Below are 27,135 nucleotides of genomic sequence, written 5' to 3'. Positions count from 1 at the left end.
CTGTGCTCCTGGCCCCACTCCTCCCTCAAACATCCCTGGGGCAGCTCAGCACCAGGCTGGAGACCCTCCCAAGGGAAAGACCCACAGCCCAAATTGTGCAGCCTGGAGAGGAGAAGGGTCCAGAGAGACCTCAGAGCCCCTCCCAGGACTGAAAGGTGTCCTGGAGAGCTGGAGAGGGACTGGGGATAAGGGATGGAGGGACAGGACACAGGGAATGGTTCCCACTGCCAGAGGGCAGGGTTAGATGGGGTATTGGGAAGATTTCCTCCCTGGGAGGGTGGGCAGGCCCTGGCACAAGGTGCCCAGGGAAGCTGTGGCTGCCCCTGCATCCCTGGCAGTGCCCAAGGCCAGGTTGGACAGGGATTGGGGCAGCCTGGGACAGTGGAAGGTGTCCCGGCCATGGCAGGGGTGGATTAACTGGCCTGCCCCTCCCATCCCAAACCATTCCAGATTTCTCTGCCCACTGAGCAGCCTCTCCCACTTTCACAGCACTGGCACCTGCAGGGAATTGTCTTTCTCCCCTTCCCAGTGCTCATAAAACTACTAAGATTTGGCTTTCACAGGCTCACCACTAACAAACATCCCACATCAGCTTATTGTACCTGGAAACAAACTCCTGCAAAGCTTTAGTGGGAAAAGAGAGACACTGAGCCAGCAAAATCCAGCTCCACGTCTGGATGTGGTCTGAATGTGCACAACAATGGAAACAAAACATCCAGGAGCCCAGGCAAAATGGAATGAAATTCAATTACAATATGGATCTTGCCAGAAAGAATCATGTCAGCAACTTGAGGTCCAATTCCTTATTTATGGAGACCTGTGGATCTGGAGAAAGCCTCTGCCGATCACAAGTTTCATTTTTGCTCCCTCACATCCCAGCCTGGAGTCTCCCACCAGCAGTGCCTGTAAAATCTCCAGATCCAGAGACAAAGGACTGGGAGACAAAACCAGCTCAGAACAGACCTTCACTTAACCCTGAGCACTTTTACAGTGCTGGGTACATCATTCCCCCAGACTGGAGAGTAAGAATGAACAACACCGAAGTGATGCCACATTGCCAGGGCTGTGAGCACTCAAGGAATGGGGTTTTATGGGTTCATAGGAGCTCTTTAGAACCTCTTGTGCAGGTCAGGTGTATCTGCAAGCCTTGGTCCAGCCTGGGAATTCACAGTGGGAGTCAGCAGCACGTGGCTCCTTTGCTCCACGTGTTTGCATTCCCACAGCTCCAGCACCTTCCAGCCAGGTGGGAGCAGCCCCACATGCAGGAGGGATTTCCCCACACCCACAGCACTCACGAGGCACCAGCAGGTCCAGGTCCAACCCCTGGGGATGATTTATCCATCCACACTGGGATAGCCCTGGATAATCAGCTGGGAACGTGCAGTGCCTTCTCCACAACTCACTCGGGTCTGGGAATAAACAGGGAATCCCCCCCCCAAAAATAAAAACAACCAAGAAAACCCCAAACCTCCAAAAAAAACCAAAAAACAACCCCAAACCCAATATTGTTTTAAGGTTTCCTCTGCCATGTCAAGCCCACGAGCCCGAGCAGGCTGGAGCAGCTCCAAGGGATGGAGCAGAGGCACAGCAGAGGCTCTGTGCAGCTGCCAGGGCACACGCAGAAGGCCCCGCCGCTGCCAGAAGATTTTTAATTTATTCTAAAACCATTTAATAGTTCTGCTATTGAACAGAACCATCGACAGCTGGCTGGGAGCCCACGAGTGAGCGGGGCTGGGTTTGAAGGAAAGCTGCTGGAGCCCATCCCTGAGAGCCGAGGGGGCCGGGGAGAGCTGCACTTCCAGCAGCTCCCATTTCATATCAGCTTCCCAATCGTTCTGAGGGAAAGTTTTTGATTACTCGAGGATGCAGAAGGGATCAGCACCGGCTGGACCACCCGCAGCATCCCCGGGTGTCGGCAGCATCAGCGCCCTGCAGCCGGGGCTGGGCGGGAGCAGCACCTCCGCCCCTTCCCAGTGCTCTGGGGGGTCCCGGGGTGACCCCACTGTCCCCTCGCAGGGCCGGGCGTCCCTCGGGAGCGTGTGGCTCCGGGAACAAAGGCTCTTGGCAGGGCACGGCTCCTCCCGACGCTAATCTGCCTGTCGCCTCCCACCCGCTTTGTGTTTCACTAAAAATACCGCGGCGGAGGAAGTTTGTGCCGCGGGGTGGATGCTCTCCTCCCCGGGAGGGGCTTCCTGAGCTGCCCCGGCACCAAAATAGCCCCCAGCCCCTCTTCTGCACCAACACACAGCCCCCAGCTCCAACACAGCCCCCAGCCCCTCTCCGGCACCAAAACACAGCCCCCAGCCCCAGCACAGCCCCCCAGCTCCAACACAGCCCCCCAGCCCCAGCACAGCCCCCCAGCCCCAGCACAGCCCCCCAGCCCCAGCACAGCCCCCCAGCCCCAGCACAGCCCCCAGCCCCAGCACAGCCCCCAGCCCCGCTCCTGCGCTGCCCCGGCAGGGCCAGGCTGGAGCCGGGGGACCCCCGCCCTGTCCCCCGCCCTGTCCCCCGCCCTCCCACGGCTCCCGAGCGCTGGGGCCGGGACACAGCCCCGGGCCATACCGAAGGGAAGCTCTCGGCAGCCCAAGGCCCTTCCCGCAGCACGGGGAGGATGCGGGACCCCGGCGGGTCCCTTCAGCTCGCACTCCCCGGGGAAATGTCCCGGCCAGAACCCGCAGCGTTCCCAGCAGGGTTTGGCTCAGATCCCTGCCAGGACGCCCTCGGAATGTGGCGGTGATGCCCAGCACACGCTGCTCATCCCGAGCAGAGCTCCACAAACCCCAGTGCCAGCCCCAAACTCGCAGCGAGAAGCAGCGAGAGAAGGGAACGTGCACAAGGGACAGGCAGGCGGGGCCGTGTGGGGCTGCCCCATCCCAGGCTTTGGGGCGTGGAGCCTCCCAGCCTCTGCACAAGCACCCAAAACCATCACGGAACCCTGGAATGGTGTGGATGGGAAGGAACCTCCACGTTCATCTCATTCTCCCCTTCCATGGTCCCAGGCTGCTCCAAGCCCTGTCCAGCCCGGCCCTGGCCCCTGGCAGGGATGAGGATTTGCATCCCCTCGTTCCCCAGCCTCCCTTCCCGAGGTGCCGAGCTGGAGCTGCTCCGGAGCCACCCCAGCTCGGTGACACGCGATGCCAGAGCCCGGCGACATCAATAATGCAGCTGGGTCAGCACCAGCGTGCTCAGAGCCCCGCCCGAGAGCAGCCGCTGCTCTGGGATTGAAGCACTAACCCCAAAAACAAGGGGGGATCCCTGTGCCACCCCCCTGGCTGAGCTGCAGACCCCTCACGGCCACAGGGGTGCCCACAGCAAGGACTTTGGGGGGGGGGCAGAGGCTCTCCAGGCACCTTCCCTTCCTCATCCATCCCATCACAGCCAGGAGCAGCCCCCAGGCAGCTCCACACTGAGGGTGCACAGCTGCCTTTGCAAAGTGTTTTGGTTTTTTTAAGTAGAAATGGGCAGAGCTCCCAGGGTGGCACATCCCTGCTGCCCCCACGGGCACAAACACGGCTGCCCTCAGCTCTGCCCTCCCAGACCCACAGCATCCCAAAAACAGCTGCAGTGGCAAGGACAGGGAATGCACCCACAGCTCCTCGGGCTCTGTGCCCGAGGGTTTCCCCAAACCTCCCCCTGCACAGCAGGAACCTCACCCAGGCTGTGCCAGGACTGAGCTTTGCCATCTTTCCCATCTCTCCCATCTCCCTCTCCCACAGATCTGAGCCTGCCGCAGGGGGTGGAAGATGCTGCAGGGAAGCACTTTAATTCAAACCATCCACTTATTTATTTTTTTAAATTGCATAATTGCTGCAGACATCTCTGCTCATGTTTGGTTTTATTACATCTTTGTGGTTATTCTACAAGCCCTAAATTTTGGGCCTCAACTGAGTTGGCATAGTGCTCCAAAAACATCTGTCCTGACTTACTCCCCTTGCAGAGCTTGGCAGAAGACATCACAACACAAGGGGTTTGTTTGCAACAGAGGAAAGTTCTTACTCCTGACCCACAGAGAAGGGGAAATATTCACTGCCTCGAGGTCAGCACTGACCCCACACCTGGTCCCAACAGACACCCAGCCCTCGTCCTTCAGAGAGCAGCACAGCTGTCCCCAGACACGCAAGAGCTGCCACCACCTCCCTGTCACCCCAGGGACACCATCCTGCTGCCCCCAGTTCCTGCCAGCAGCAATCCTAAGGTGACACATCCCCCCCCAGCACAGGACAATCAGCGACCAGCCACTAATTGTCCCCCACTAAAATTCCCAGACTCAACAGGCTTGAATCCAGCAGCTCCAAGGCGTGGGTTTGTCCTCCAAAAGATAAACCTTGGAAAAGTTTATCCTTCACAAAGGTTGAAAAGGTCCCTCTGCACACCCACCCCCTGCAGGGCAGAGCAGGAGGAGGGGAATTGCATCACCCCCAACGCCTCTCTGGCTTTGCTGCTGTTCTTGTTTCTCCTGCAAACACACCTGGATAAAGCAGCAAGTCCCAAGGACAGCCCTAATGGCCATCACGGGGTCCCAGTGCCAGCACATCCCTCCCAGTGCCCAGCAGGAATGGGACAGCAGAGCCACAGCCCCTGCAAAGGTGCCACCAGCCCCAGCCGGGACACTGCCCAGCAGGGACACCTCTGGAATGACCAGCAGCATCCAGGTGAGGTCCTGGCAGCCCTGCAGCTCACCTGCCTTTTACACATGCCCAAGCATTTAATTACAGCCACCCACGGCCCAAAGGCACCTTTGCCATTAAAGCAGGTCACACCCAGCACCGGGAGCAGCCCCTGCCACGCTGGGACCCCCCAGCCCCCAGCTCTGGACCTGCCAGGGCAGAGCCAGAGCCCTGGGAACGCAGGAAACAGCCTCAGAACCTGCTGGGGACAGGGGAGCACCCGGAGGACTCACACCCTGCCAGGAGACAGAGTGGGACAGGCAGTGAGAGGCAAACCCCCCTGCCCAGAGGGACAGGAATGGGCACAGCTCTGTGGGACAGCAGCCCTGGCTCCTTGTGCCACCACGGCCACACAGGGCACGAGTCCCCACGGCGCTGGGGACAGCAGAGCTGTGACAGCCACAGCTGCTGGCTGCCAGCCCTGCAGACCTGCTCCCCGGGCAGGGCAGGATTTTAAATACGTGCTGAATTATTCATGGCATCACCGAGGTTCCTGGAGCACCAGGGCCCTGCCGGGGTGCACGGTGACCTCCCCACCCATGGCAGCCCTGGGGGGGGTCATCCCTCTTGGGAAATAAACCTGGGGGGTGGCAGGGCTGTGCCCACCCTCCCTGCTCCATCACAAACACCAGATTCCCCTCCTGGTTCTGTTTCAGTCGCTCGTCTCTTTGGGCTGCCCCGAACAACCCCGGCCTCAAATGCAGGAAAACTCCAGCCTTTCTACAAACAAACGCTGCTCACAAAAATGCAGCTCCCTGCGAGCAGCCTGGAGCATCGGCCCCAGTTCCCACAGGGGCAGGCTGGGGCCACAGGTCTGCAGGGGGGAAGGAGCTGCCTTCTCTCCTTCACCAGATGCCTCCAGGAAAGCTCAGAAAAGCCCTAAATCTGGCTGGGGACAACTCTCTGAGTGTATCCCAGCTGTCACAGCCCCACTGCAGCAGCAGCAATCTCCCAAACCCCCCCACACTCGGGAGCTGCACATTCCAGTGCCTGTGATCTGCTGGGTTAGGGTCAGGCTGGAGCTGCCCCATGGGGGGACACAGTGCTGAGGGCTGAGCAGGGCAGAAATCGGGGTCCATCCCCTCTTATCCACCATGCCCCGGCCTCCTGCTGCTTTGGGAGCCAGCAAGAGGGACACACCAAGAGCCTGGAGCAGGTTTTACCACCTAGAATCAAGCAGCATGGCAAGGCACAGGAGCAGGATGCACCCCTGACCTCACCTGAGCCACACACAGCTCTGGCACGGAGAAGTGACCTTGGCCAGGCCAGCTGGCAGTGCCCAGCTCCCCTGAGAGCTGCCGAGGCAGGAGCAAACCACCCCAAGGTGCTCAGCAGCCCATCCCCATGAGGGGAGAATCACCCCTGGAGTCAGTTCCCTTTGTCCAACCCAAACATCAGCCCTGCCTCCAGCACGGTGAGCACTGGGTGCCCAGGAAAAGCCCCTGTGAGGGGAACACGGGCTCTCCTCCCCACTCCCAGCCCTGTTCTCCCTGTCCCACCCTCTCCTTGGAGGAGCCAAAACCCAAAGGCCGGAAAGGACCGTGCTGTTCCCCCGGCCTGACTTCCCGTCAGCTCCCGCTGCTGGAGCCCGACCAGCACAGGGACACGGCAGGAGAGGAAATGTCCCGTGTGGAAAGCCACCCTGTCCCTGGGAACAGCCTGTCCTGGGGGGCTCCAATCCCCAGCCACCATCACCCTCACACAGCCCTTCCAACAGCTCCAAACCAGGCAGTAAATAAAGAAAAATAAAACACTGCCTCCAAGCCTGCCCCCGGCAGCCCCAGGGGAGGAGGATCCTTCTCTGCAAGATTCCAAACTGCTCCAGAGGGAAGGGCCAGAGGTGAGACCCCCTCTCCTGCCTCACACCAGCACCACCCTTATCCGCACAGGGGGAATTCTGCACGAGGGGCTCCCGAGGACACAAACCAGGGATGTCCCCTGGCAGTGGGACACTCCTGGGCCAGCACAGCCACCACCGAGGGGACAGACAGACCTGGCCCTGCACCCCTGCAGGGCCCCCGGGGAGGAGGAGGAGGAGGAGGGGATGCCCACGGCAGCTCCGTGCTGAAGAGGCTGCTGAGCAGCACAGGAGAGGGGGGACACAGGGGAGGAGACACAGGGCCTGGAGCAGGGTCTGAGTGCCCAGCTCGGGCACACACCGCCCACACAGCTCCTGCCATTCCCACCTGGAGCAGCCCCAGCCAGCCCCGCTATCAGCCCGGCACAAGCCTGCGCCGTCTCCAGCAGCCCCGGCAGCCATGGAAACTGGACGTTTTCCACTCTGAATTCCTTCCCTTTTGGAAAGGAGTTTACCAATAAAAGGCACTTAGTGCCGAATCACAGCCCAGACCCAGGCCGCCTAAAAAGAGCCAATTTCCCTCCTATTTGAGCAAAAAGCTGCGAACACGTTCGCCCCAGATGTTCCCTCCCTCCTGCAAATAATGGAGGGAGAGAAGCTCATTCAGGAGCTCCAGCTTGGCCACAGCCCTGCTCTGGGCAGCCTGTCCTGGGGCAGGCTGAGATCCAAGCTGGGACACCAGCCTTGGCTGAGGCACTGTGGGGTCACTCATGCCCAGGACTGCCAGCCCCCCACAGCCCCCCCAGGAGACCCTCAGGAGCACCGGAGGGGGAGGGAATGCCCAGCCACCAGTGCTGCTTGGAGCCCGAGATTCCAAAGGGCAGCCCGGGACACCCCACGCTGACAGTCACACACAGCAGGCTTGAGGGACATCCAAGGGGCTCCCACCGCCCCCTGCCCCCCGCTCACCTTCCTGCTGCCGTGCGAGGAGAAGCTGTGGGAATGCCTCTGGAGGCTGTCCCCGCCCAGGTCCAGCTGCGGCTTCCAGAGCTGCCCGTTGTCGCTGGGCAGGCCCTTGGCGGGGCCCAGCAGGATCCCGTTGTGCACCATGTCCTCGGTGCAGGTCAGCCGCAGGCTGCACAGGTACTCGTCCGTCTCCTTGTCCACCACCAGCAGCCGCGTCTCCGTCTCCACGGCCTTGATGCGCTGCACCACCTGTGAATGACAGTGACAGCTCAGAGCAGCCCGGGGTGGGCTGGGGGCGGCAGGGGCTGCACCCAAGGGCCATCAGCTCCCCCACAGTGCTGCAGGTCCTGTCTGGGTAAAGGTTTGTGCTGGTGATGGGGCAGAAAAGGCGAGAAGGCAGCTCTGGGAGATCCCTGGGGATGCTCTTCCAGCCCAGGAGCTGCAGCCACACAGCAGCTCTGCCCAGTCCACCTGGGAGCACCTCCTGCTCAAGAGTTTCCAGAGGCTGTCACTGTTCCTGGAGCACCAGCACCCCTCAGCCTGGCCCCATGGAGGGACAGCCCAGTCTGTCCCACCACAAAAACACCCTCGTTTCCTCAGTCCAGGGTGTGTTTCTGCTCCCACACCCAGGACAGGGGCACAGGAAGGCTCCGAGCACCAGTGTGGGCTGTCAGGTGCTGCACTGTCCCCCATCACCCCATTGTGCAGGCTAGGGGTGGATTTGGGAAGGGAACAGCCCAGTCCATGCACCCATCCCCAGTCCCAGCAGAGAGGCAGCACTGGGAGCAGGAGATGAGCCCGGCCCTGGCGGGATCCAGCTCCAGGCAGGCCTGAATGGGGACATTGTCCTGCTGTGCCCGGCTCCTTCCCAGGCATCAGGGACTGGCAGAGGCTCCAACAGACACTGACAGTGGGGAGAGCCAGGAGGAGCTGATCCCACAGCCAGGCAGGGGGTAAATCCCACCAGAGTGGGCTGGGATGGAAACAGGGAAAATCCAGAACATCCACCAGGAAAACACCTCCAGACCCGCTGCTGGCAGCCACCAAGGGCAGCTCCTCCCTGCACAGGCTTCATCCTGAGGAGGAGGAGGGGTGGCACTGCTGTCCCCAGCCTTGAACACCCCAGACATGCTGGGAACCCCCCAAAAGCAGCCCGGGGCTCCTGCTCTGATCTAGGTCACAGTGGCCAGACACGCCAAGGTTAGAGTGACAAACGAGACTAATACGCAATTAACCAGCGTTTATTTACTCCCTGCAAGCTCCACTCAAGGTCAACAGAGCCGGTATCTGCAAACAAGAAAAAAAACCAGCCTGCAAGAAATTTACAGGCTGCAGACAAGGCTGAAGTAACTCATCCACTGCAGCCTGTCTGCACGGCAGCGACGCCGGGCTCCCACCCGTGTCCAGCCTGGAGGGTGCTGATCCATCAGACCCACAAAACCCATCTGCTCCCGTTCAGATCCGTTTACACCTGACATCAGACAGGGCTGCTGACACCAGCAGTGCCTGAGCAGGGACACTTCTCCCAGAGGGGCCCTGGCAGCAGCAGCCAGCGCACGGCAGCGAAGGGGAACGTGCTGGCCCTGCAGCGACACCCCCCAGACCCCACAGTTCGGGTGCTGCAGGCAGCACAGGGAATCACAGGGGTCCCATGGACTGCAGAGAAGCTCAGAGGGTCCACGCAAGGGTCCAAAGCTGGTGTGGAGCAGTGCTGGGCTCACCCCATGGCCCAGTCCCCCAACAGCCACAGCAAGAGCAGTGATGGAGCGAAGGTCCCACGAGTGCCTGGGCTGAGCCAGGCAGGGATGGAGAGTGGCACAGAGCAGCCCCTTGCCCCCTCCCCATGAGCAGGAGGGGCTGTGAGGAGCCCCCCAAGGCAGCAGCTCTCCCTGGGACAGAGCAGAGGTGGGAGGCAAAGCAGCAGCCCCCAGTGAGGTCCTGCCCAGCACCGTACCCGCTTCCGAGCCATGCTCCCCACCCGGAGTCCTGCAGGCGTCTGCAGACAATGCAGCCTCCCCTGTGCATCTGGGCCCTGCTCAGCACCCGACCCAGCCCCACCATTTCCGCAGCCCCACCCAGGCAGACTTTCACCCCTGGCGACAGCAGCGCCGGCCCGGCAGAGCCCCTTCCACCCTTGCTGGGAAGGACTCACAGTGCCACTCGCAGAGGTGCCCGTGCCCGGCTCCAGGCTGCCCGGCTCCAGAGGCACCAGCAGGATTTCCATGCCCCGGGCATGGTGGGAGGGCAGGACCTGTGGCTCTGCCCGGTTCCGAGGAACCCAGGATGCAACTTTGAGACATGAAACGCCCCGAGAACACGCTCTGCCTTCGCGCCTTGGGCAAGGCCAAGAAAAAAAACAGAGAACAAAGACAAAAATGCTGCCAGCTTCAGCTGGAAACACAGTTACACCCAAACAGCAGGGCCTTGTGTGCTGCGGCTCCGACCCGGTGCACATGGAAGTGTTACTTATTCAAGGTTGGGCAAGGAGCAGCACGAGGCAGGGCCACGGTGAGGCGGCTGCTCAAAGCCACCGTGTGACCCGCCAGGGCAGCGCCCTTCCCACGGCCCATCAGCGCTGGGTGGTTTTTGGGGGAAGGAAGAGGTTCTGGTGGTATTGAGGCAGGAAAAGGGGTGATCCCAGAGCAGGCAGGGCTGCTCCTGCTCCCACCTCGTGCCCTCTCACAGATGGCAGTGCCACGGCAGCCGAGTTCCTTGACACCCTGGATGGGACACCCTGTTCCAATCACTGCTCTGCAGCAGGGGACGAGTGCCAGGGCTCCGTCCTGCCGCCAGCGGCAAAAACAACAACAAAAAAAAGGAAGAAAGAGAAATTTCCCCCTCCCATTTCACTTGACCTACTGGGAAGCCCCAGCACGTTTCAAAGACGCAGCTGGCTCCGCTATCGCCCGTCCCCAGCAGCCCAGCGCCAGCAGGGAGCTCGGGTGGCTTCCAAGGCACCACAGGAACACGGCCCTCCTTCCTGCCCAGCCACATCAAAGATGGGGATCCTCCTTCAAGGGGTTTGAAATCACACTCAGGACAAACAGCAGCTTTCGCACGGCTGGCTCAGAGCATCAAAACAAGCTCAATTAGCCAGGAAACCCCACCGGGCTCACAGGGAGGAGTCCAAGGGGCTTTGTTGGAGCCACTTGGAAGGCTCAGCTTCACCTTCAGCACAGCAACATCCATACCTGGGGGTGAGGTCTGGGAACACACGGCCCCCCAGAACTCTGTGGGGTCAAGGCACGTCCCAGCTGTGCCCCCACGCACCGCTGGCAGCAGGGCTGAGCAGATGTTTTAAGTTACTAAAACATTAAATCCTGCAGAGCCCCATGAGCCACGAGGCCAACTGTGCCCCTGCCAGGCTCCGAGTGTCCAGCAGGACTGGAGCAGCTTGAACCACACTGCTTGGTTTTTGTTTTGGTTTGGTTTTTTCCTTCGCATTGCTTGTATTTTTGGTGGTTTTTTTTTTTTTTTCCGCATTTCTTGGGTTTTTTTAGACTAAATTGTTTGACAAATGCAAGTTCCAGTTTTACAAGCAGAAATCGCCACAGCCAGAAACAGCTTCTGTTGGAGAGCAGAGAACCAGCACCCTTGGACCTGCCCAGTCCCGGCGTGGCCAGGAAGAGCCACGACTCCCCCCGAGCCCTATCGCTCCCTGGCCAGCCCAGCCCCGAACATCTGCACGGCTCTATCTGGAGATTTGAAGGCATCTTCCTACACTCCGGGCTGCACAGGCAGGCGCAGCTCGCCCAAAGCAGCCAAGAAAACCCACAGCAGAGCCGGAAATAAAGCCCGGGTCTCCCCATTCCTTTCCACCACAGATTGCATAACGCGGCAGAGCCCTGCCCAGCCCCACACACACCTCCGGCTTTCCCACCTTGACACGACTGCAGCGTCCTGCGCCCAGAACCGCGGGTCCCGGGGCACGCAAACCCCCCTGCAGCCCAAGCCTGGCATCCGGGGGGCACCCACCCCACCGCGGCACCCAGCACCGCTGCACCCACCCCACCGCGGCACCCAGCACCGCCGCGCAGGCCGGGGATGCTCCGGCGGGGATATTTCGGGAAACCCCCGCTTTCTGCCGCCGCAGGGATGCCGGAGCCGGGCACAGCCCCGCGGCGGGCGCTCGGCCCGGGGCTCCCGGGGCTGTCCCCGCTGTCCCATCCCGCACCTGGTGATGTGTCTCCTGCTCCACGTTGAGCCCGTTCACCTCCACGACGCGGTCCCCGGCGCGCAGCCCCGCCGCCTCTGCGGGCGAGCCGGGCTCCACTTTGCGGATGAACTGGCCGCTCTTGCCCTTCTCGCCGTGCAGGTGGAAGCCGTAGCCGCTCTCCCCCTTGAGCATTCGGCACAGCCGCGGCTTCAGCTGGTCCTTGGCCATGGCCGGCGGCGGAGCGGCGGAGCGGCGGCGCTGGGCGGGCGCGGGGCCGCTTTTATGGGCGGCCCGGGGCGGGCGCCGAGGGGCGGGCCGGGACCGGGGCCGGCGCCGGGGCCGGGGCTGCGGCCGGCGCCGGGAGCGGGGCAGCAGCGGGGCCGGGGGCCGGGGCCGGGGCGAGGCGCAGCTCGGCCATGCTGCGGCTGCCCCGCGGCACCGGGAGCGCGGCGGGCGGGGACGGCGGCGGGACGGGAGGGGACGGGGCGGAGCCGCAGCGAGGGACGGGGCGGGCGGGGCGACACCGACACCGGCACCGGCACCGGCATCGGCATCGGTACCGGACCGACACCGGCACCGGCATCGGCATCGGCATCAGTACTGGAACCGACACCGGCACCGGCACCAGCATTGCCATCGGCATCGGTACCGGCACCGGCATCAGTACCGGAGCCGACACCAGCACCAGCTGCTGATGGAGCCCCGGGGCCAAAGCCCTCCCAGCAGCAGCGATCTGCTCGGATCCCTGTGGCACGGGGCGCCCAGAGCAGCTGTGGCTGCCCCTGCATCCCTGGCAGTGCCCCAGGCCAGGTTGGACGGGGCTTGGAGCAGCCTGGGACAGTGGGAGGTGGCCCTGCCCAGGGCAGGGGTGGCACTGGTCCTTTAAGTCCTTTAAGTCCTTTAAGTCCTTTAAGTCCTTTAAGGTCCTTTCCACCCCTAGCCGTTCCAGGATTCGATGACCCCTGGTGGGGAAAGGCTCCTGCTCCATCCTGGCTGACCCTTGGAGAGGCCACCCGGGTTTCACCTGGGCTGAGTTTGTTTAATGAAGCACAGAGATCCCCGGCTTCACCTTTTTGCATTCCTCGTCTTCATTTCCTTGAAATCTTTCACAAGGAGGACACGACCCAGAGCAGCTGTCACAGTGACAGCTCTGAGTGTCACATTCCTTTGACACAGGTTCTCAGGCCTTCCTCTGCAGGTTCTCCTTCCTCAACAGATTTTGCAGTGCTGAAGCAAACACAGCAGCCAGCTGGAGGCTGGAAATAAAAGGCTCCAGAAATTTAATATTGATTTATTTTTAATGCATAGTTAGCCTAAAAAACCCTACTTCCACTGCAGTCATACATAAAGTCACCCTTAAAAAACCCTTGAATCAGAAAGATGCTTGAAGACTGTATCCTGAAAAATCACAGCAGGATTTATCTCTGGCAGCCCTGCCCATCTCAGTCCCTGCAGGCAGCGGCAGAGCAGGGGCTGGCTGGGGGCACTGGGTGCTGTCCCTTGGGGTGTCTGTCACCAAGGGAGATGTGATGTCCCACCAGGAGGATGTGATGTCCCACCAAAGGAGATGTGATGTCCCTCCAAAGGAGATGTGATGTCCCACTAGGAGGATGTGATGTCCCACCAAAGGAGATGTGATGTCCCACCATGAGAGATGTGATGTCCCACCAAAAGAGGATGTTATGTCCCACCACAGGAGGACACTTTGTCCCACCAGGAGGATGTGATGTCCCACCAGGAGGATGTGATGTCCCACCACAGGAGGATGTTTTAGTTCCACCAGTGACGATGCTTTGGCTCCTCTTCTCCCTGTGTCACTCCAGCAGCGCCGACCTCAGCACAAAACCCTGGGTGACACAAGAGGAGAGCTGAGCAGCTCGGAGACTGTTTTATTTGCTGTACAACACAACTGCTCCCTTGAGCCTCTTTGTGGAGTCCTGAGGCTTTTTATCAGGCTGGAGGAGTGCGAATAATTGATTTTTCCACTCACTGGCTAAACCAAAATACTGGAGGGAAGGGGGGAGGAGAAGGAATTGTTTCAAGTTTATTTGAACCAAAAAGTTTTTCTTTTGATTCGGCGCAATAAAAACACGGTGGGAGAAAATCTTTTGGGTGGTCGGAGTGAATATTTTAACCCTTTTGAATACCTTTGTTAAAGCCTTGGGAGCATGAAAATTAAAAAAAAAAAACAGTGAAAAAGAGGAAATATTTCAAAAAGAAAAACAGTTGTTTGTTTTTTTAAAAAATGCGCTTTTCTTAACATAAGCATTTTCTCAAGTGTGTCCTGGATTTATTGATTTTTTTCAACCTCAGTGTCTCCAAAAGGGATTCTTTCCCCCCAAAAAAATCTATTTATTGTAGAGAGTGTAGGGGACTTGGTAGAGCCCTGACTCAGCACTGGATCTTTGTCTGAGCACCTTGTGAGCCTAAAATGGAACATTTATTTAATGATCCCTTTACTTTGAGGGCTGTGGTTGTGCCTGTGGCGCACAGCTCTGGGCTGTCCTGCCCGTCCTGGGACACAGCTTGGTGCATCCCTTGGCACAAACATGGATCACAGGGAAATCCTGCGAGTTTTTTTCACTGCAGCTGACGGAGAAGGAGCTGGAAGGAACATAAAAATGCATCGTGCAAATGTGCACCCATGCAAGGTACAAAATCCCTTTGGTTCTTCCCATCCTGCCTTCTCCCACCCTCCCAAGTCTCATGGAAAACAAAATGAGAGAGCACAGAGACGTTCCTGCCCCCTGGAACGTCAGAGCCTTGGGTAAATCCAGCAGATCCTGCTCAGGCAGAAGTTCTCCATTTAAATTTCTGTGTGTTTTGATTTGGGCAGATCTGGAAGCACAGGCAGTGCAGGGACCTGTGAGTGCAGTGGCTTGGGAGGGTCTGGAGCTCTTTTTGGCCGACCTCTGCCTCCAGTTCCCTCCCTGCCCTTGTTGAGCAGTGACAGAGAATTCCACCCGTGTCCTGCTCAGTTTGTTTGAGGCCTGATGCTGCTGGACACTAATCCAAAGTGCAGGTGCTGGGAAGACTTTCCCAGTTATGGAAATCAGAGTCACCCTTCAGGCTCCCGGGCAGCTCCAAGTGGGGATTTTGGGGAGCCCACAAAGCCCATTCAGAAACTGGGAAATCCTCAGCTGATCCCCCAAGCCTGCTCAGCCTGGTTTGTTCCCGAGGCAAGGGGAGGCTGAGGAGCTCTTTGAGGAGGAGGATGGTTGATGATGGAGTCGCTGGGCTGTGCCAGAGCTTCCAGAGGCACGGGAGGTTTTCCACGTGCCTGTGGGTCTCTGCTGCACACACACTGCTGAGATGCCAAGAGCCCTGTGCCTCGCTCGTGGCTCCATGTTGGGTGGCTTTGGGCAAACCTGGTGGCCTCTCTGTGTCCCCCTCAGCCCGTCCCTCTCCCGGGTGTCTGTCCCTCCCTTCAGCTCACGGCGCTCAGGGCTGGGAGCTTTGCTGGGCAAGGGCTGGGCTGGGTGCTGCTCCTGGCTGTCCCAGTTCCTTCCCCACCGTGGGAGTAGCTGGCAGGGAGCTGCTCTTCCTCCCACCCACCTTCCTCCTCCTCCTCAGTGCTGGTGTTTATCCACATCCTGCTCCACACCCAGCTTCCCACCCCGCAGCTGGAGCTCACCAGGCTCCGCTCCCCAGGGCAGCCTGGCCGCTCCCAGCACCTTCTGCTGGGTGTGGAGGGAGCTGTGCCCGAGCTCAGGGATGCTGCTCGTGCTGAGCGATCCCTGCTGGGAGCTGCAGAGCCCTTGCCACGGCATTGATTATCTCTGACTGCCAGTAAATGAAGTCCTGGGAATTCCCAGTGGCTCGGATGCTCCGTGCTCGTTCCTCCCTTGTTTCACCATCACTCAGCGTGGGGCTGCTGGGCCTGGCTGCTCCCAGGGGATGATTTCAAAGGGGATGATTTATTTGTGCTGCCGGAGGAACCAGGAGTGAGAGGAGAGCTCATAAAAAACACCATCTCATTTTCCCTGAGCCTCTGTGTGTGGCACTATTGAGCTGTAAACATTTCCCAGGTTAGATTGATGGGGATAGAAGCAGAACCGATCATTAGGAGGATTAATTACAGGTTTTGTGGGTTGTGAAAGTCCAGAAAGTTCAGCCACACTGCTGAGAGGCGGGAGATCCGTCTTGCACAACCTGGCAGCTCCTTTATTATCTGCAGGAGGTGGCAGAGCTGTGGGAGCTGAGCTGGAGGGGCCGGTGCTGCGGGCGCTGTGCAGGCGGGGAGCTGGCCACGGGCCCAGCCGGGCTGGCCACACCTGAGCCTTCCACGTGGGAATTCCAGGGATGCTGCTCCCACACCCCAGCGAGCCACCCTGCTCCACACCCAGTGTGCCCGTGGGACAGACACCCACTGCCCCTGCCAGGCAGGATAACGCCTTTCCCTGGAAGAGCTGGGATGTGTCTGGTGTGTGCAGGAAAACCCCATGGATAACTCCAGAGGGGCTGGGTCCTGAGGAGCATAGCTCATTCCCTGAGCTGGTGCTGCTGGTGGTGCCACACTGGCACGTCACCATGCCTGCCACAGCAAGGATGTGGATGTGGGAGCAGCGCTGGCTCTGGGGCCTTGCGAGCACTCATCCCCAGCAGCATCCATCTCCAGGGGCAACCAGTGCTGGAAACACCCATCCCCACAAGCACCAGCTGCTCCTGGTGGCACAGGTCATTTATGTTCCTGCTGGCACAGTCCCCTCTGTTCCTGGTGGCACAGGTCCCTTCTGTTCCTGGTGGCACAGTCCCCTCTGTTCCTGGTGGCACAGGTGCCTTCTGTTCCTGGTGGCACAGGTCCGCTCTGTTCCTGGTGGCACAGGTGCCCTCTGTTCCTGGTGGCACAGGTCCCTTCTGCTCCTGGTGGCACAGGTCATTTATGTTCCTGGTAGCACAGGTCCCCTCTGTTCCTGGTGGCACAGGTCCCTTCTGTTCCTGGTGGCACAGGTCCCCTCTGTTCCTGGTGGCACAGGTACCCTCTGCTCCCAGTGGCACAGGTCCCCTCTGCTCCTGGTGGCACAGGTCATTTATGTTCCTGGTGGCACAGGTCCCCTCTGCTCCTGGTGGCACGTGCCCGTGGCAGCTGAGCTGCCCCACAGCAGAGTGGGCACTCCCCAAATACAGCTCTGTGTACACTCAACATGGGGGTGGCACCTCCAGGCTGGCAGGGCCTGGGGACACCTGAGGGGCCTGCAGGAGGGTCCTGGTCCCCCTTGGGCTCCCCAGGAACAGCCCTGGGCTGCTGCAGCTCGGCTGGGGACATCTGTGTCCAGGTCTCTATGCCACAGTCATTTGTCAGTGCTCGGGACACCCCAGAGACAGAGGTCTTGTCCCCTCCTGATCCCTGCAGCTCCTGCCCCTTATTTGCAGTCAGGGGAAGGAGGGGACAGGATCCCAGGTCCTGCAGCCCAGAGCTCCCCACAGGGACATTTGGGGCCATTTCAGGGACCATCCAGGACAGCCAGCTCTGTGCACGGGATTTCCATCCACAGCCAGAGATGTGCTCATTCCTGGCCTGCATCCCTGAGGAACAGATTCTGAGCAGAGCCGACGATGGAGGAAATTCCTTGGGGAGTTTTCTTCCTCCTGGTACCCGCAGGGGCCATTGTGTGTGCCCGGGCCAGCCCGGTGTGAGCTCACAGCAGCTCCCCCGGGCCGGCCGGTTCCTGTCCCGGCCTCTGCCCTTCCCAGAGCCCCCACTGGCTGCTGCTGCTCCCCTGGGAGAGGCCAGGGAGCCGGGAAGGAAAAGGAGCTGCCCCGGGTTGGGGTGGGACGTCTTCCTGCCTGCCACGGTCCCTGGGATTCACCCGCCTCTGGGCCTGGATCAAAACGCATCCGCTGGCACCGGCCGGGGAGCCTCGGGCATTGCCAGCCCCTTCTGGAACCACAGAGTGCCAAGGCAGCCTTGGGGACGGAGCTGGGCCAGAGCCAGCTCCAGAGCCAGCTCCAGGCCCAGGTGTGCTGCGTGGTCACCCCGAGCAGCCTCAACCCTGGGCTGCCCTGACCCAACACGGGCACTGGGGCTGGAGAGAGCCGGAGCTCCCACCCCTTCCAGGACCTGTGGCCTTGGCTGGGGCCGTGCAGGCAGAGGGACACCCACAGGGACAGCTCCCCGCTCTGCAAAGGTGCAGGGATGGGGACGTGGGCAGGGCTCACCCTCATCTCCCTGGTGACCGCTGTGGCCACAAGAGGGCACGGGAAGGCCACCGGCTGCCACTGCACCCCTGGCACCTCTGTCCACCACCCCACAGCCTCCAGGACATGGCAGGAGGGAAGGGACGATCTGTCCCACTGGCAGTGGGGGGTTTCTGAGCCCCCCACCTGCCCCAAAGTGCTGCTGCAGCCCTGGGCTGCAGTTTTCCTGCAAAGCTGCTCTGGGGGATCAGGAAGCACCGGGACCCTGAATGGGGCCAGGAGCTGATGTGCTGCTGCAGCTCTGGGCCCGTCCATGCTCCTCTCGAAAGCTTTTGTCCCCTCACTTTGCTCCCAGCTGCAAATCCCAGATGTTGGCATTTCCCCTGAGCATCCCTGGGGCTGCATTCCAATCTGGAGCATTCCTGGGGGCCTGGACAGGGAATCCCTGCAGCCCAGGCTGTGGGGTCCCCGTGGTCTGGGCACGCAGCCCCTCAGAGCAAGGGGATGTGATGGGGAAATCCAAGGGGAATGTGGGATCTCCCTCAGGATCAGCCTTTAGAAGGATCAGATTAACATCCATTAGGGATGGCTGGGTCCTGCCCTGAGGTAGGAGAGTAATTAAATGCCTTTTTAAGCTTCCTTCCTTTTTATCGGGCTCATTGACCCCCAGGGAAGGCCCAGATGTCTCCAGAGAAACAGGAGCACAGAGGAAATTATTTTACAACCCCGGGAGGGAATCAGCTCGTACCGTACAGGAAAAATGATTTTGGAAGGTGAGAAGTGAAGGGCTTGTGGTTCACTGAATGTCTCGCTGGGTTCACTCCAGCAGCTGGAACATTCAAGTGTTTGCTCCCAACAGACGAGGATCTCTCATCTCATCCTTCACCCTCCTGCTCAAAGCAGAGCTTTACCTGTTCTACCTCATTTTATCCCCTCTTTTCCTGGAGAAATCGGCCTCATGGCCTCTCCAGGGGCTGCTGGCTGCTGCCAAGGATGGGTTCAAGGGCAGCAATTGTGTCTCACCAGACCCATCCGAGCACTGCGCCATCCAAGGGCAGGAACTGGAAATCGTGGGAGGGAGGAAGGAGAGGGGACATGGAGGAGAAACTGGTGGGGAAACAACTGGGTGAGAACAATCCTTCATGGGTAACAGCCCCTGAAATCCTCCCAGGGAGCCACTGAGGGGTGACAGCAGCCCCCAGGGTGAGGGGAGTGTGGCAGGGAGGGCTTGGCCTGCCTGGCTCCCCTGACAAGCCCTATGAGGGATTTTTCCTTCCAGACCCCAAATCAGGCAGCACAAACCTTGGCAGGAGCAGGGGGTTCATCTAAAAGGGGTGGAAATGTTTCTTTTTGTCAAAATCCACTGGCAGTTTAAAGCTCAGCAGTGCCAGACTCAGCCCCCCAAAATGAAGTTGACTCTAAATCCCAGATCCCACCCGCTCCAACGCCCTTCCCCACATGCTCCTGCCCAGCCCTGAGGCTTCTCCCTGGTTTAACGGGGATTGACACTTATTTCCATCAGTGGGAATATACAGAAATTAAACCCTGAGCAGGCAAAACCCAATCAGAGCAGTGAGGGCTCGCAGAGCTTTTGTACAGCCCAGCTGAGGAAATACCCCAAAATTTTGTCATCTGAGTTGGCACTTGGCCTGCCAGTGACTCCCAGACAGGCAGTAAAAGGGATTTACTGTAAAACTGCAGAAAAAATTGTGTCAAGGAGTTAAATCATGTCAGAAATATCTGGGAGTGACCCAACTGCTGACGTGTCTGCCCCGTGCAGAGCCAGACCAGGTTTTGCTCTCAAAAAAACCTCACCAAGACCCCACAACAGCACCAGGAAGCCAAAGTTTCCTTTGATCACATCTCATTTTAATGAGGGCAGGTTCCGAGGAAGCGAACAGTACATGTTTCTATCAGATTGCAAACAAGCCAGTACAGAAATGTAAAAAAAATAAACAAAAATAAATATCTCCCCTGTTTCTTTCTCCCCGAGTTCATAGCGCAAGGCTGACCTGGAAACAAGATGAATTCACCACTGTGGCTGGGCAGTGGCTGTGAGAAATCAGATTTTTTGGGATGTCATTGTCTGTGTGGTGTCAGAGAGGTCAGAGATCTGCTGAGGAGCCCCTTCCCTGCCAGCCAGGGGAGCAGATCCCAGCTGGGGCAGGCAGTGCTCCTCTGGCACAGGAAGCGTCTCCACCACGTCTGTCAGCGGGTCAGAGCCAGGTCTTCAAGCGGGAAGAGCTGCAAGGAGAAGAGGGAATGGATTATTCTGGAGTATCCAGCTCCAGCACCACCCCCCTCCCCACGTGGGACCCCATTTCCCCTCAGTGCAGTGTTTAAACCACAGCTTCATTCACAATTTTCATTCAATCTCCTCCTCCACAGGGGGAGATGTGACCTGCAGGTTCCCTTTCTGCCACCATGCATGCAGATAAAGCCCACACAGACAAACCCCACACAGACCCAAATTCCAGGTTCGGACCTGCCCACAGTGGGAATTTGGCTGGGAAATCAGAGGGATGCACGAGTGTACCCAAGAGCCTGTGGTACCCAGGAGAGCACAGACGTATCACAGCTGGGCTGACCCGTCTGAGCTTTCCCAAAATGATTCTAATCCCAGATTTCCTCCAAAAAAAACGAAGTGGGGGAGGAATACAGCTACATGTTTCAGGGGCTGATCCAACAGCTGAAAGCCCCGGTGGATTTCTGCTGGATGTTGGCTCCAGCTTTACATAAGAGGAAAGAAATGTAAAGCGTGGAGCCAGCCCCGAGGCAGTCCCACGCAGCCTGGCTGAGCCCGAGGGGCAGGAGGAGGGTCCCGAGGGGGGGAGGGCCATGCTGGGAGCACCCCGGCACCCCCAGGCTGCCAGCCCCAGGGACACCCCAGGGACACCCCAGGGACACCCCAGGGACACTCCTCTGGCATGGACAGCTCAGTCCCACAGGGGCGGGTTTGTGATGCACCAAACAGGGGCCACAGAAATCCCACAGTCCTGGAATGGTTTGAGTTGGAAGGGACCTTAAAGATCCTCCAGTTCCACCCCCTGCCACGGGCAGGACAACTTCCACTACACCAGGCTGCTCCAAGCAACCTGACCTTGGACAATTCATCCAGACCTTTTTCTGCCCCAAAAGGCGAAGTGCAGCACCTACACACACGCCCTTACGTGGTACCACTCCTCCAAGGTTCCCTGAACCCCGATTTCCTGATGAAACCCCTGCAGGGCTCCTCACTCCCCGAGACCTGGTGACCCCCCAGCACCTGGGGTCCGCAGTGACAGCAGGACTGCACACCCCGAGCATGGATCGCACCCCTCGAGCATCCCGGAGCACCGCGGACCGGCCGCTCCCCCGGCTCCCCCCGATCCCCCGGATCCCCCCGGATCCGTCGGGCCGCGCGTTACCTGAGGCTGGCGGGGGCCGGGCGGGGGCCGGGCGGGGCCGCCCCAGCCCCAGCCCCGCCGGAGCAGGCGCTGCAGGACGCGGCCGGGGCCGGGCGGCGGGGCCGGGGCGGCGGCCGGGGGGCTGTCCCCGGCGGGGCGGCCCGGGGACGGGGGGCTGTCCCCGGCGGGGGTCCCGGCGTGCCGGGGGGGCTCGGCCGGCAGCTCCCGCCGCCAGAGGTAGGGAGAGCGGCGGACCCCCATCAGCAGCCCCGAGGCGCGACCCACCGTGTGGTACCGGGGGCTGGCGACGTGCTTGTACCAGGCGCCCGCCGGGGCGGCCGGCAGCATCAGCCCCAGCAGCACCAGGGCCCCCCAGGCGCCCCCCGACAGCTGTCCCCTGGCCATGGTGCAGGGCAGCGTGGCTGTGCCCGGCCCCGGGCACCCCAGCGACGGCTGCCCCTCGCCCGCGCCCCGCCGGTTTATAGCGCCGTCGGGAGGGGCCCCGCGGCTCCGCCCCGGCGCCCCCGGCCGCCCTCCCCCGGCAGCCTTCCCCCCCGGGATGCCGGCACCCCCCCCATGGCCCCCAGCATCCTCTGAGCATCCCTGAACGTCTCCCTGCAAGCCGCAGCATCCCGCGCATCCGTGAGCAACACCTTGCTGCTTTTAGCATTTCCCCGTGGCCCCGAGCATCCTCTGAGCATCCCTGAGCATCCTCCTGAAACCCAGAGCAACCTGAGCGCCCGTGAGCATCCTCCCTGGAGCCTTCGGCATCGCCCCCATGGCCTCGAGCATCCTCTGGGCACTCCCCCGAATCCTGGAGCCTCCCAAGCCTCCGTGAGCATCCTCCGTGTTGCCTGTGGTGAAGTGCTCAGGACCATTTGCAGTGGGTTTGTCAGGCTGCTTCCCCTCCTCTTCTGCCACTCAGTTCTTCTTAAATACAATATCACCATCAATCCTGCCTTTCCAGTCAGCTGATTTCCCCCCAGATTCCTTAATGAAACCAAGCAGGTGAAGTTTATGCTCATCAGAGAGCTATTCCAGTTCCTTCTGCTTATTAGGGAAGTTCTTGGCTTTATATGCTGAACTAGGACTAAAGAATTTCCGGGGGTATTTTCAGGCCACACAGTAACTTGATTAATTTTCATCTCAGCATTTTAGAATTATGGAATGGTTTGACTTGGAAAGGACTTTAGAGCCCATCCCATTCCACCCCCTGCCCTGGGCAGGGACACCTTCCACTATCCCAGGTTGCTCCAAGCCCCATCCAAGCTGGCCTTGGACACTTCAGGGATGGGGCAGCCACAGCTTCTCTGAGCAGAGGTTGGGATTTCTCCTTGTGGATTTTATTTTAACATGGTCTAAAGGAATCCCATCCAGGCTGCTTCCCATCATCAGGATACCCCAGTCCTTCACCATCCAGCCCCATCTTCTCCCACCCAACAAGCACAAGTTCCCAGTGGAGCCTTCCTCGATCAGCCCAGCCTGCAGCTGTTGGTGTTCTGTGCCCCTCCGCTCTGGGGGATGTTTTTCCAGGCTCACACTGGGGACAGAGCTTTGCTGGGGCCCCCTCAGAGTGTGGGAACTCAGCCAAGGAACGCCCTCCTCCTGTAGGAACCAGCCCCTCGGCCCAGCAGGGATCAGAGCATGCGGGAATGGGCAATGTCAGTGTGGAGCCTCACGATTTTCCTCTTCTGAGAAGGCTGGGGATGAATGCAAATCCCAGTCGGCAAGAGGGAGATCCAGCCTTTCATGAGAGGATGCTGGAAGTTACGACTGTGCAGAGCACAACTCGTTCCTGTAACGAACCAGAGCAGAGTCCAACTCATCCAGGCTCAAGTTCTTGGAAGTGCCCAGGTTTACAGTAAGGATGCAGCCGGCTCCTGTTTCACTCCGAGCCAATCCCTGCTGGATGGGCTATTTTTGCCACCCCTTGAGTGCTCTGGACATTAGAAGGGCCTCAGCACTTTGATGTTTAATAGAGCCATTAATGAATGGCAGCAGTACAGAGCAGCCCAGCTCAGCCCCGGCCACCCGGCACGGGACACGCGCTGCTGGCTCTGCTCCCTCCAGCAAAAGCCATTACACTCCCTCCTCCCCATGAGGGAAGGATCCATTTGGAAGCACCTGATGCTCCTCTTTGCTTGTTCTGCACTGCCCTGTGCCCAAACCACGGCAGGTTTAGCAGCTCTTGTTTCACTGCAGCCACACTCCAAAGAGGGCTCAAGATTCCCAGGCAGGAATGGAAGATTTCCTCATTCCCAGGGATCTGCCTGAAGTGTCATTTCTGGTGGTTTTGGCGTGACTTGGATAGCTTGTCACCCTGATAAAATCTAAGTTTCCAGGGTTTCAACATCCATGAGCTGAACTCTTTCCTCTCGGGAATGATCCCTGCCAGCAGCTCTGTCCACACAGCACCGGGACCCTTGGGATACAGCGTGGCTCCGGATCTCCAGCAGAGCGCACCGTTTCCTCTCCCAAGTATTTTTAAATATCTTCCCAACGAAACAGCTGATAAGCAATTTGTCTTCTATTTATATTCTAAGTAAGTAAAGATAATTTTAGGATTCTTCTTCCCCTCGCAGAAGCCGATGCTCCGCAAATACCGTAGCACGTCAGCGGGCACATGGCACCGTGCTGCTCCAGGGTGGGCTTGTGCCAGGAACTCCCCCAGAGGAGCAAAATCCTGCTTATTTTTGGGAGATAAAAAACTTTTGAACAAGTCCTGGTTCCTATGGAAGTCTTGTAGAGACTCAGAGGAATTTGAGATTTCTGCTTCTCGGGTCATTTCAATGAGCTGCAGGTGTTTATCAACCTTGGGCAGGGTCCAGCTGACCCCAGGCCCTTTTGGAAAGCCCATTTTTATGTTTTTATTTAAACCCCCAGACTTTGGCTCCAGCATCACATTTCCCAACCACACAGACACTGCTCAGCCATCCCAGTGCTCGGATGAACCCTCAGTGATGTCATTCCACATTTGCTGAGGGGAAGGGGAATGGGATCATCATTGGATCACAGAATCCTGGAATGGTTTGGGTTCAAAGTGACCTTAAAGCTCATCCAGTCCCACCCCCTGCTGTGGGCAGGGACACCTTTCACTATCCTGGGTTGCTCCAAGCCCTGTCCAACCTGACTTTGAACATCTCCAGGGATGGGGCAGCCACAGCTTCTCTGAGGAACCAAAGTGATTTATCACATGGCTCAGCTGCTGAAGGCATTTAAGGTTTTCCTCTTTTATTTTGGAATAAAATCACTTTTTCTGTAAGGGGAAGGTTCTGCTGCATCCTGCCCATCCTGCTGCATGCTCGGGTTCTCCAGAGGGCACCTCCAATTTCTGCACTGCACCCACCATCTCCACACACCTCCAGAGCGTGAACTGGGGTTTCTGGAAAACATCCCGAGGGACCCCAGGGCTGAGGGGAGAGAGGGGCGAGCAACTGGAGGCATCACATCCTCACCCCTGCCATAAACCCAGCCCAGCTCTCCAAAGAGCCTCTCCACCCGATTTAATTCCTGCTGTGCTCTCACCTCCCACCACACGCATTACTGCAGCCACTCAGGATTTGTGGCTTTGGAGAATGAGCTAAATTAATTTGATGTCCCAGAAAGAGGCACTTGAAAGCGAAACCGGTGGGGTTTAATGACAGCATTTTCCACATTTTTATGATAATGACTCTGGTGTTTATTGGAAGGTTAGAGACTCAGCCGAGCAGGAAAACAAAGCAATCGGAGAGGCCAGAGCTGCCATGGGGCCTCTGCACCCCTGGGCATTAATGCCTGTTCTATACACGACATTTTTTGGCCATTTGGGCTCTCCAGCATGTCCCTGTGGGAGTATGAGAGGATGGAGGTGACATCACTTGGGATGAAGAGGAACAGAGCCTGCCCTCCTGCACTCTGCACACTCATCCAACTCTGCTAATTGGGATCATCCTGTTCTTCACACTGGGAAACTGAGGCACAGAGTGTTCAGCACATTGCCAAAGACCACACAAGGGAACGGAACTTTGGCCCAAGTAACTTGGAGCCCCCTGCTCCAAGGGCTTTCACCTGGACACTGCCCAGCTCTGCCTTCCTGTGCAGGTTGGCCTTGGAGAGACACACACAAATCAGCCAAAGGCAGCTTCACCTCTGTGAAATCAGCTGGAGGCTGGAGAAGGGATGGGTTCTGCTGCCCATCCCACACCGGGCAGTGCCAGGCCCTTCCCTCGCTGGGCCATGGGTGGTTCTGCTGTGAGGAGGGGACTCTCACACAAGGCTGGAAGCTCAGCAGCTGAGCGAGCTGGGACTGCAGATCCACTCCAAAATGGGACAGGATGAACACCCTGCCTGGCTGCCCAGGGCATTGCTCTGATTCCTCATTGCTCAATCTCTGCCCAGACACCGAATCCCTGCCCTTCCCCTTTGTCTTCTTTCCCAGACTCACATCCCTGCTGCCTCCTGCATTCCTTCAGCCTGGGAGTGAGCAAAGCCTTCATGGCAAGAAAAAGATATTCCCACACATGTAAACCCTGATGTTTTCCAATACTCATCCCACTGCTGAGCTCCTGGGGAATCAGAAGAGTGTTTGTGTGGGGCTGGGACGAGGCACTCGCTGGGGGGGACCCAAACAGCCTCGGTCCCTCGGGTGCCGTGGTGGCAGCACGCCAGAAAGCCCCAGCACAACAACCTTTGCCATCTTCTTGCATCTCGAGTGTGTCCTTGAGTAACAAACTCGGATCACAGAGCAATTCCTGCCCCCGGTGATTCAGAACGTGATTAAATGCTATTTGTCTGTTGCTCTGAAATAAAGGAGCTGTAGTTGCTGGAAACAAATTACGGTTTCAAGCTGTGAGGTTAAACACACCTTGACTCCCTGAGAAAGCTGCTGCAAGCTTTGGTGGCTCTGAAAGAAAGAGGAAACAACAAGGGGTGTTTCCTAATGTTGCAGCTCTTGCTAAAGTGCACTAAATTAATTATTTGACTCCTAAGAAGCAACTCATTGCTCACTATTTTTAGCCTCACACACTATTTTAAGAGGTTTTGTCTTCAGGGTCCAGTCACGTGGAAGTTAAACAGAAGGCAGTGAAGTCTCCAAAGGATAATAAACTATCTCAAATTACTTTGCTAATGGAACAAAGAGTACTGTAAATGTCACACAGGATAGAACAAGAGCAGGAGAAACCTTTACACAAAACAATGGATCCATTAGCACAAAGGTAAGGAAAAAAAACCCACAGACTTTTGATACTTGTGCAGAGCTTCACGGAGTTGCTGCTCCAAGCCAAGGGAATTTGTTTCCTCTCTTGGATTCTGGGCTGAGCCACAATCCCCCACACTCCCAAGGCATTGATCCTTTAGGATTTCAAAGCCCTCTACAGACAATAGTTAAGCCCCAGGTGAGTCAGAGGAATTATTTTTGCTTCAAACCGAGGTACAGAGAGGGAATCACTGAATCACTGATGGGAAACCAAAACCAACAGAGGTCCAGACTCACCAAACCCACCGAGGGGTCCTCACCTCCAGCTTAATGAAGTTGTCCATCATCCTACAAGCTGCAGGAGTGACCCCTCACTCCTGGGGTGACTCATCAGCAGGAGAACCCAGCTCTGGTGGGGCCTCTTGGGTGAGAGGATGGACTGTGAGACACCAACACCCATCCCGCCCTGGATTTTGCCTCTCCTGTGCTTGGCAGAAGATTAAAAGTCTCCAAACACATCCAGGGCTGCAGCAGCAGCATCACAGAGTGGTTTGTGTGTGACATAACACCAAGGAACCATGGTGAGAAATTCCCCACCATGTGGGATGACAGTGCTGCCTCAGGAATGCAGCAAAGACAAAAACTCTGAGAAGCAGAGGAAAGAGCAAGGAGAAAAGATGCCACGGGTTGGTATCTGAAACATGAGCAGATCCTCAGCCCCCTCCAGTCCATGAGTCAGTCTTTCTCCTGGAAGTAATTCCCAACCCCACCAGCGAGTTAATACCCAGATGTGTGAAGTGCAGAGTAAATTTGGCTCTGCTCTGCAGCATTTGCTGCAAGGAGAAGGA

At 58.5% G+C, this 27,135-nt stretch overlaps 2 protein-coding genes across 4 annotated transcripts in view; both read right to left on the bottom strand.

Moving 5' to 3' along the window:
* The window catches only part of NHERF2 (NHERF family PDZ scaffold protein 2), a 32,788-nt gene extending 20,809 nt beyond the window's left edge, over positions 1–11,979 (bottom strand). The window contains exons 1-2 of the mRNA XM_063414631.1: positions 11,606–11,979; positions 7,435–7,680 (exon numbers count right to left, since the gene is read on the bottom strand). Of these exons, the coding sequence (XP_063270701.1) occupies positions 7,435–7,680; positions 11,606–11,815 (456 nt within the window). The 5' untranslated portion in view covers positions 11,816–11,979. The remainder of the gene's footprint in view (positions 1–7,434; positions 7,681–11,605) is intronic.
* A 7,492-nt stretch (positions 11,980–19,471) lies between these two features.
* On the bottom strand, positions 19,472–26,758 carry NPW (neuropeptide W). 3 transcript variants are annotated; one of them, XR_010082560.1, is made up of 2 exons: positions 26,608–26,758; positions 19,472–19,969 (listed from the first exon to the last, which is right to left on the bottom strand). XR_010082560.1 is itself a non-coding variant. In XM_063414571.1 (2 exons), the coding sequence occupies exons 1-2, from the start codon at positions 21,514–21,516 to the stop codon at positions 19,934–19,936; spliced, it is 420 nt and encodes a 139-aa protein (XP_063270641.1). In that variant the 5' UTR covers positions 21,517–21,654; the 3' UTR covers positions 19,472–19,933. The 3 variants fall into 3 exon arrangements, 1 of the variants encoding a protein (XP_063270641.1); XR_010082561.1 differs by lacking the exon at positions 26,608–26,758 and adding an exon at positions 21,844–22,083; XM_063414571.1 differs by lacking the exon at positions 26,608–26,758 and adding an exon at positions 21,133–21,654.
* Positions 26,759–27,135: the final 377 nt, after the last annotated feature.

This window comes from Prinia subflava, chromosome 17 (genome assembly GCF_021018805.1).
Source record: "Prinia subflava isolate CZ2003 ecotype Zambia chromosome 17, Cam_Psub_1.2, whole genome shotgun sequence".
Lineage (NCBI taxonomy): Eukaryota > Metazoa > Chordata > Aves > Passeriformes > Cisticolidae > Prinia > Prinia subflava.
This window is presented reverse-complemented; position numbering and strand designations above follow the sequence as displayed.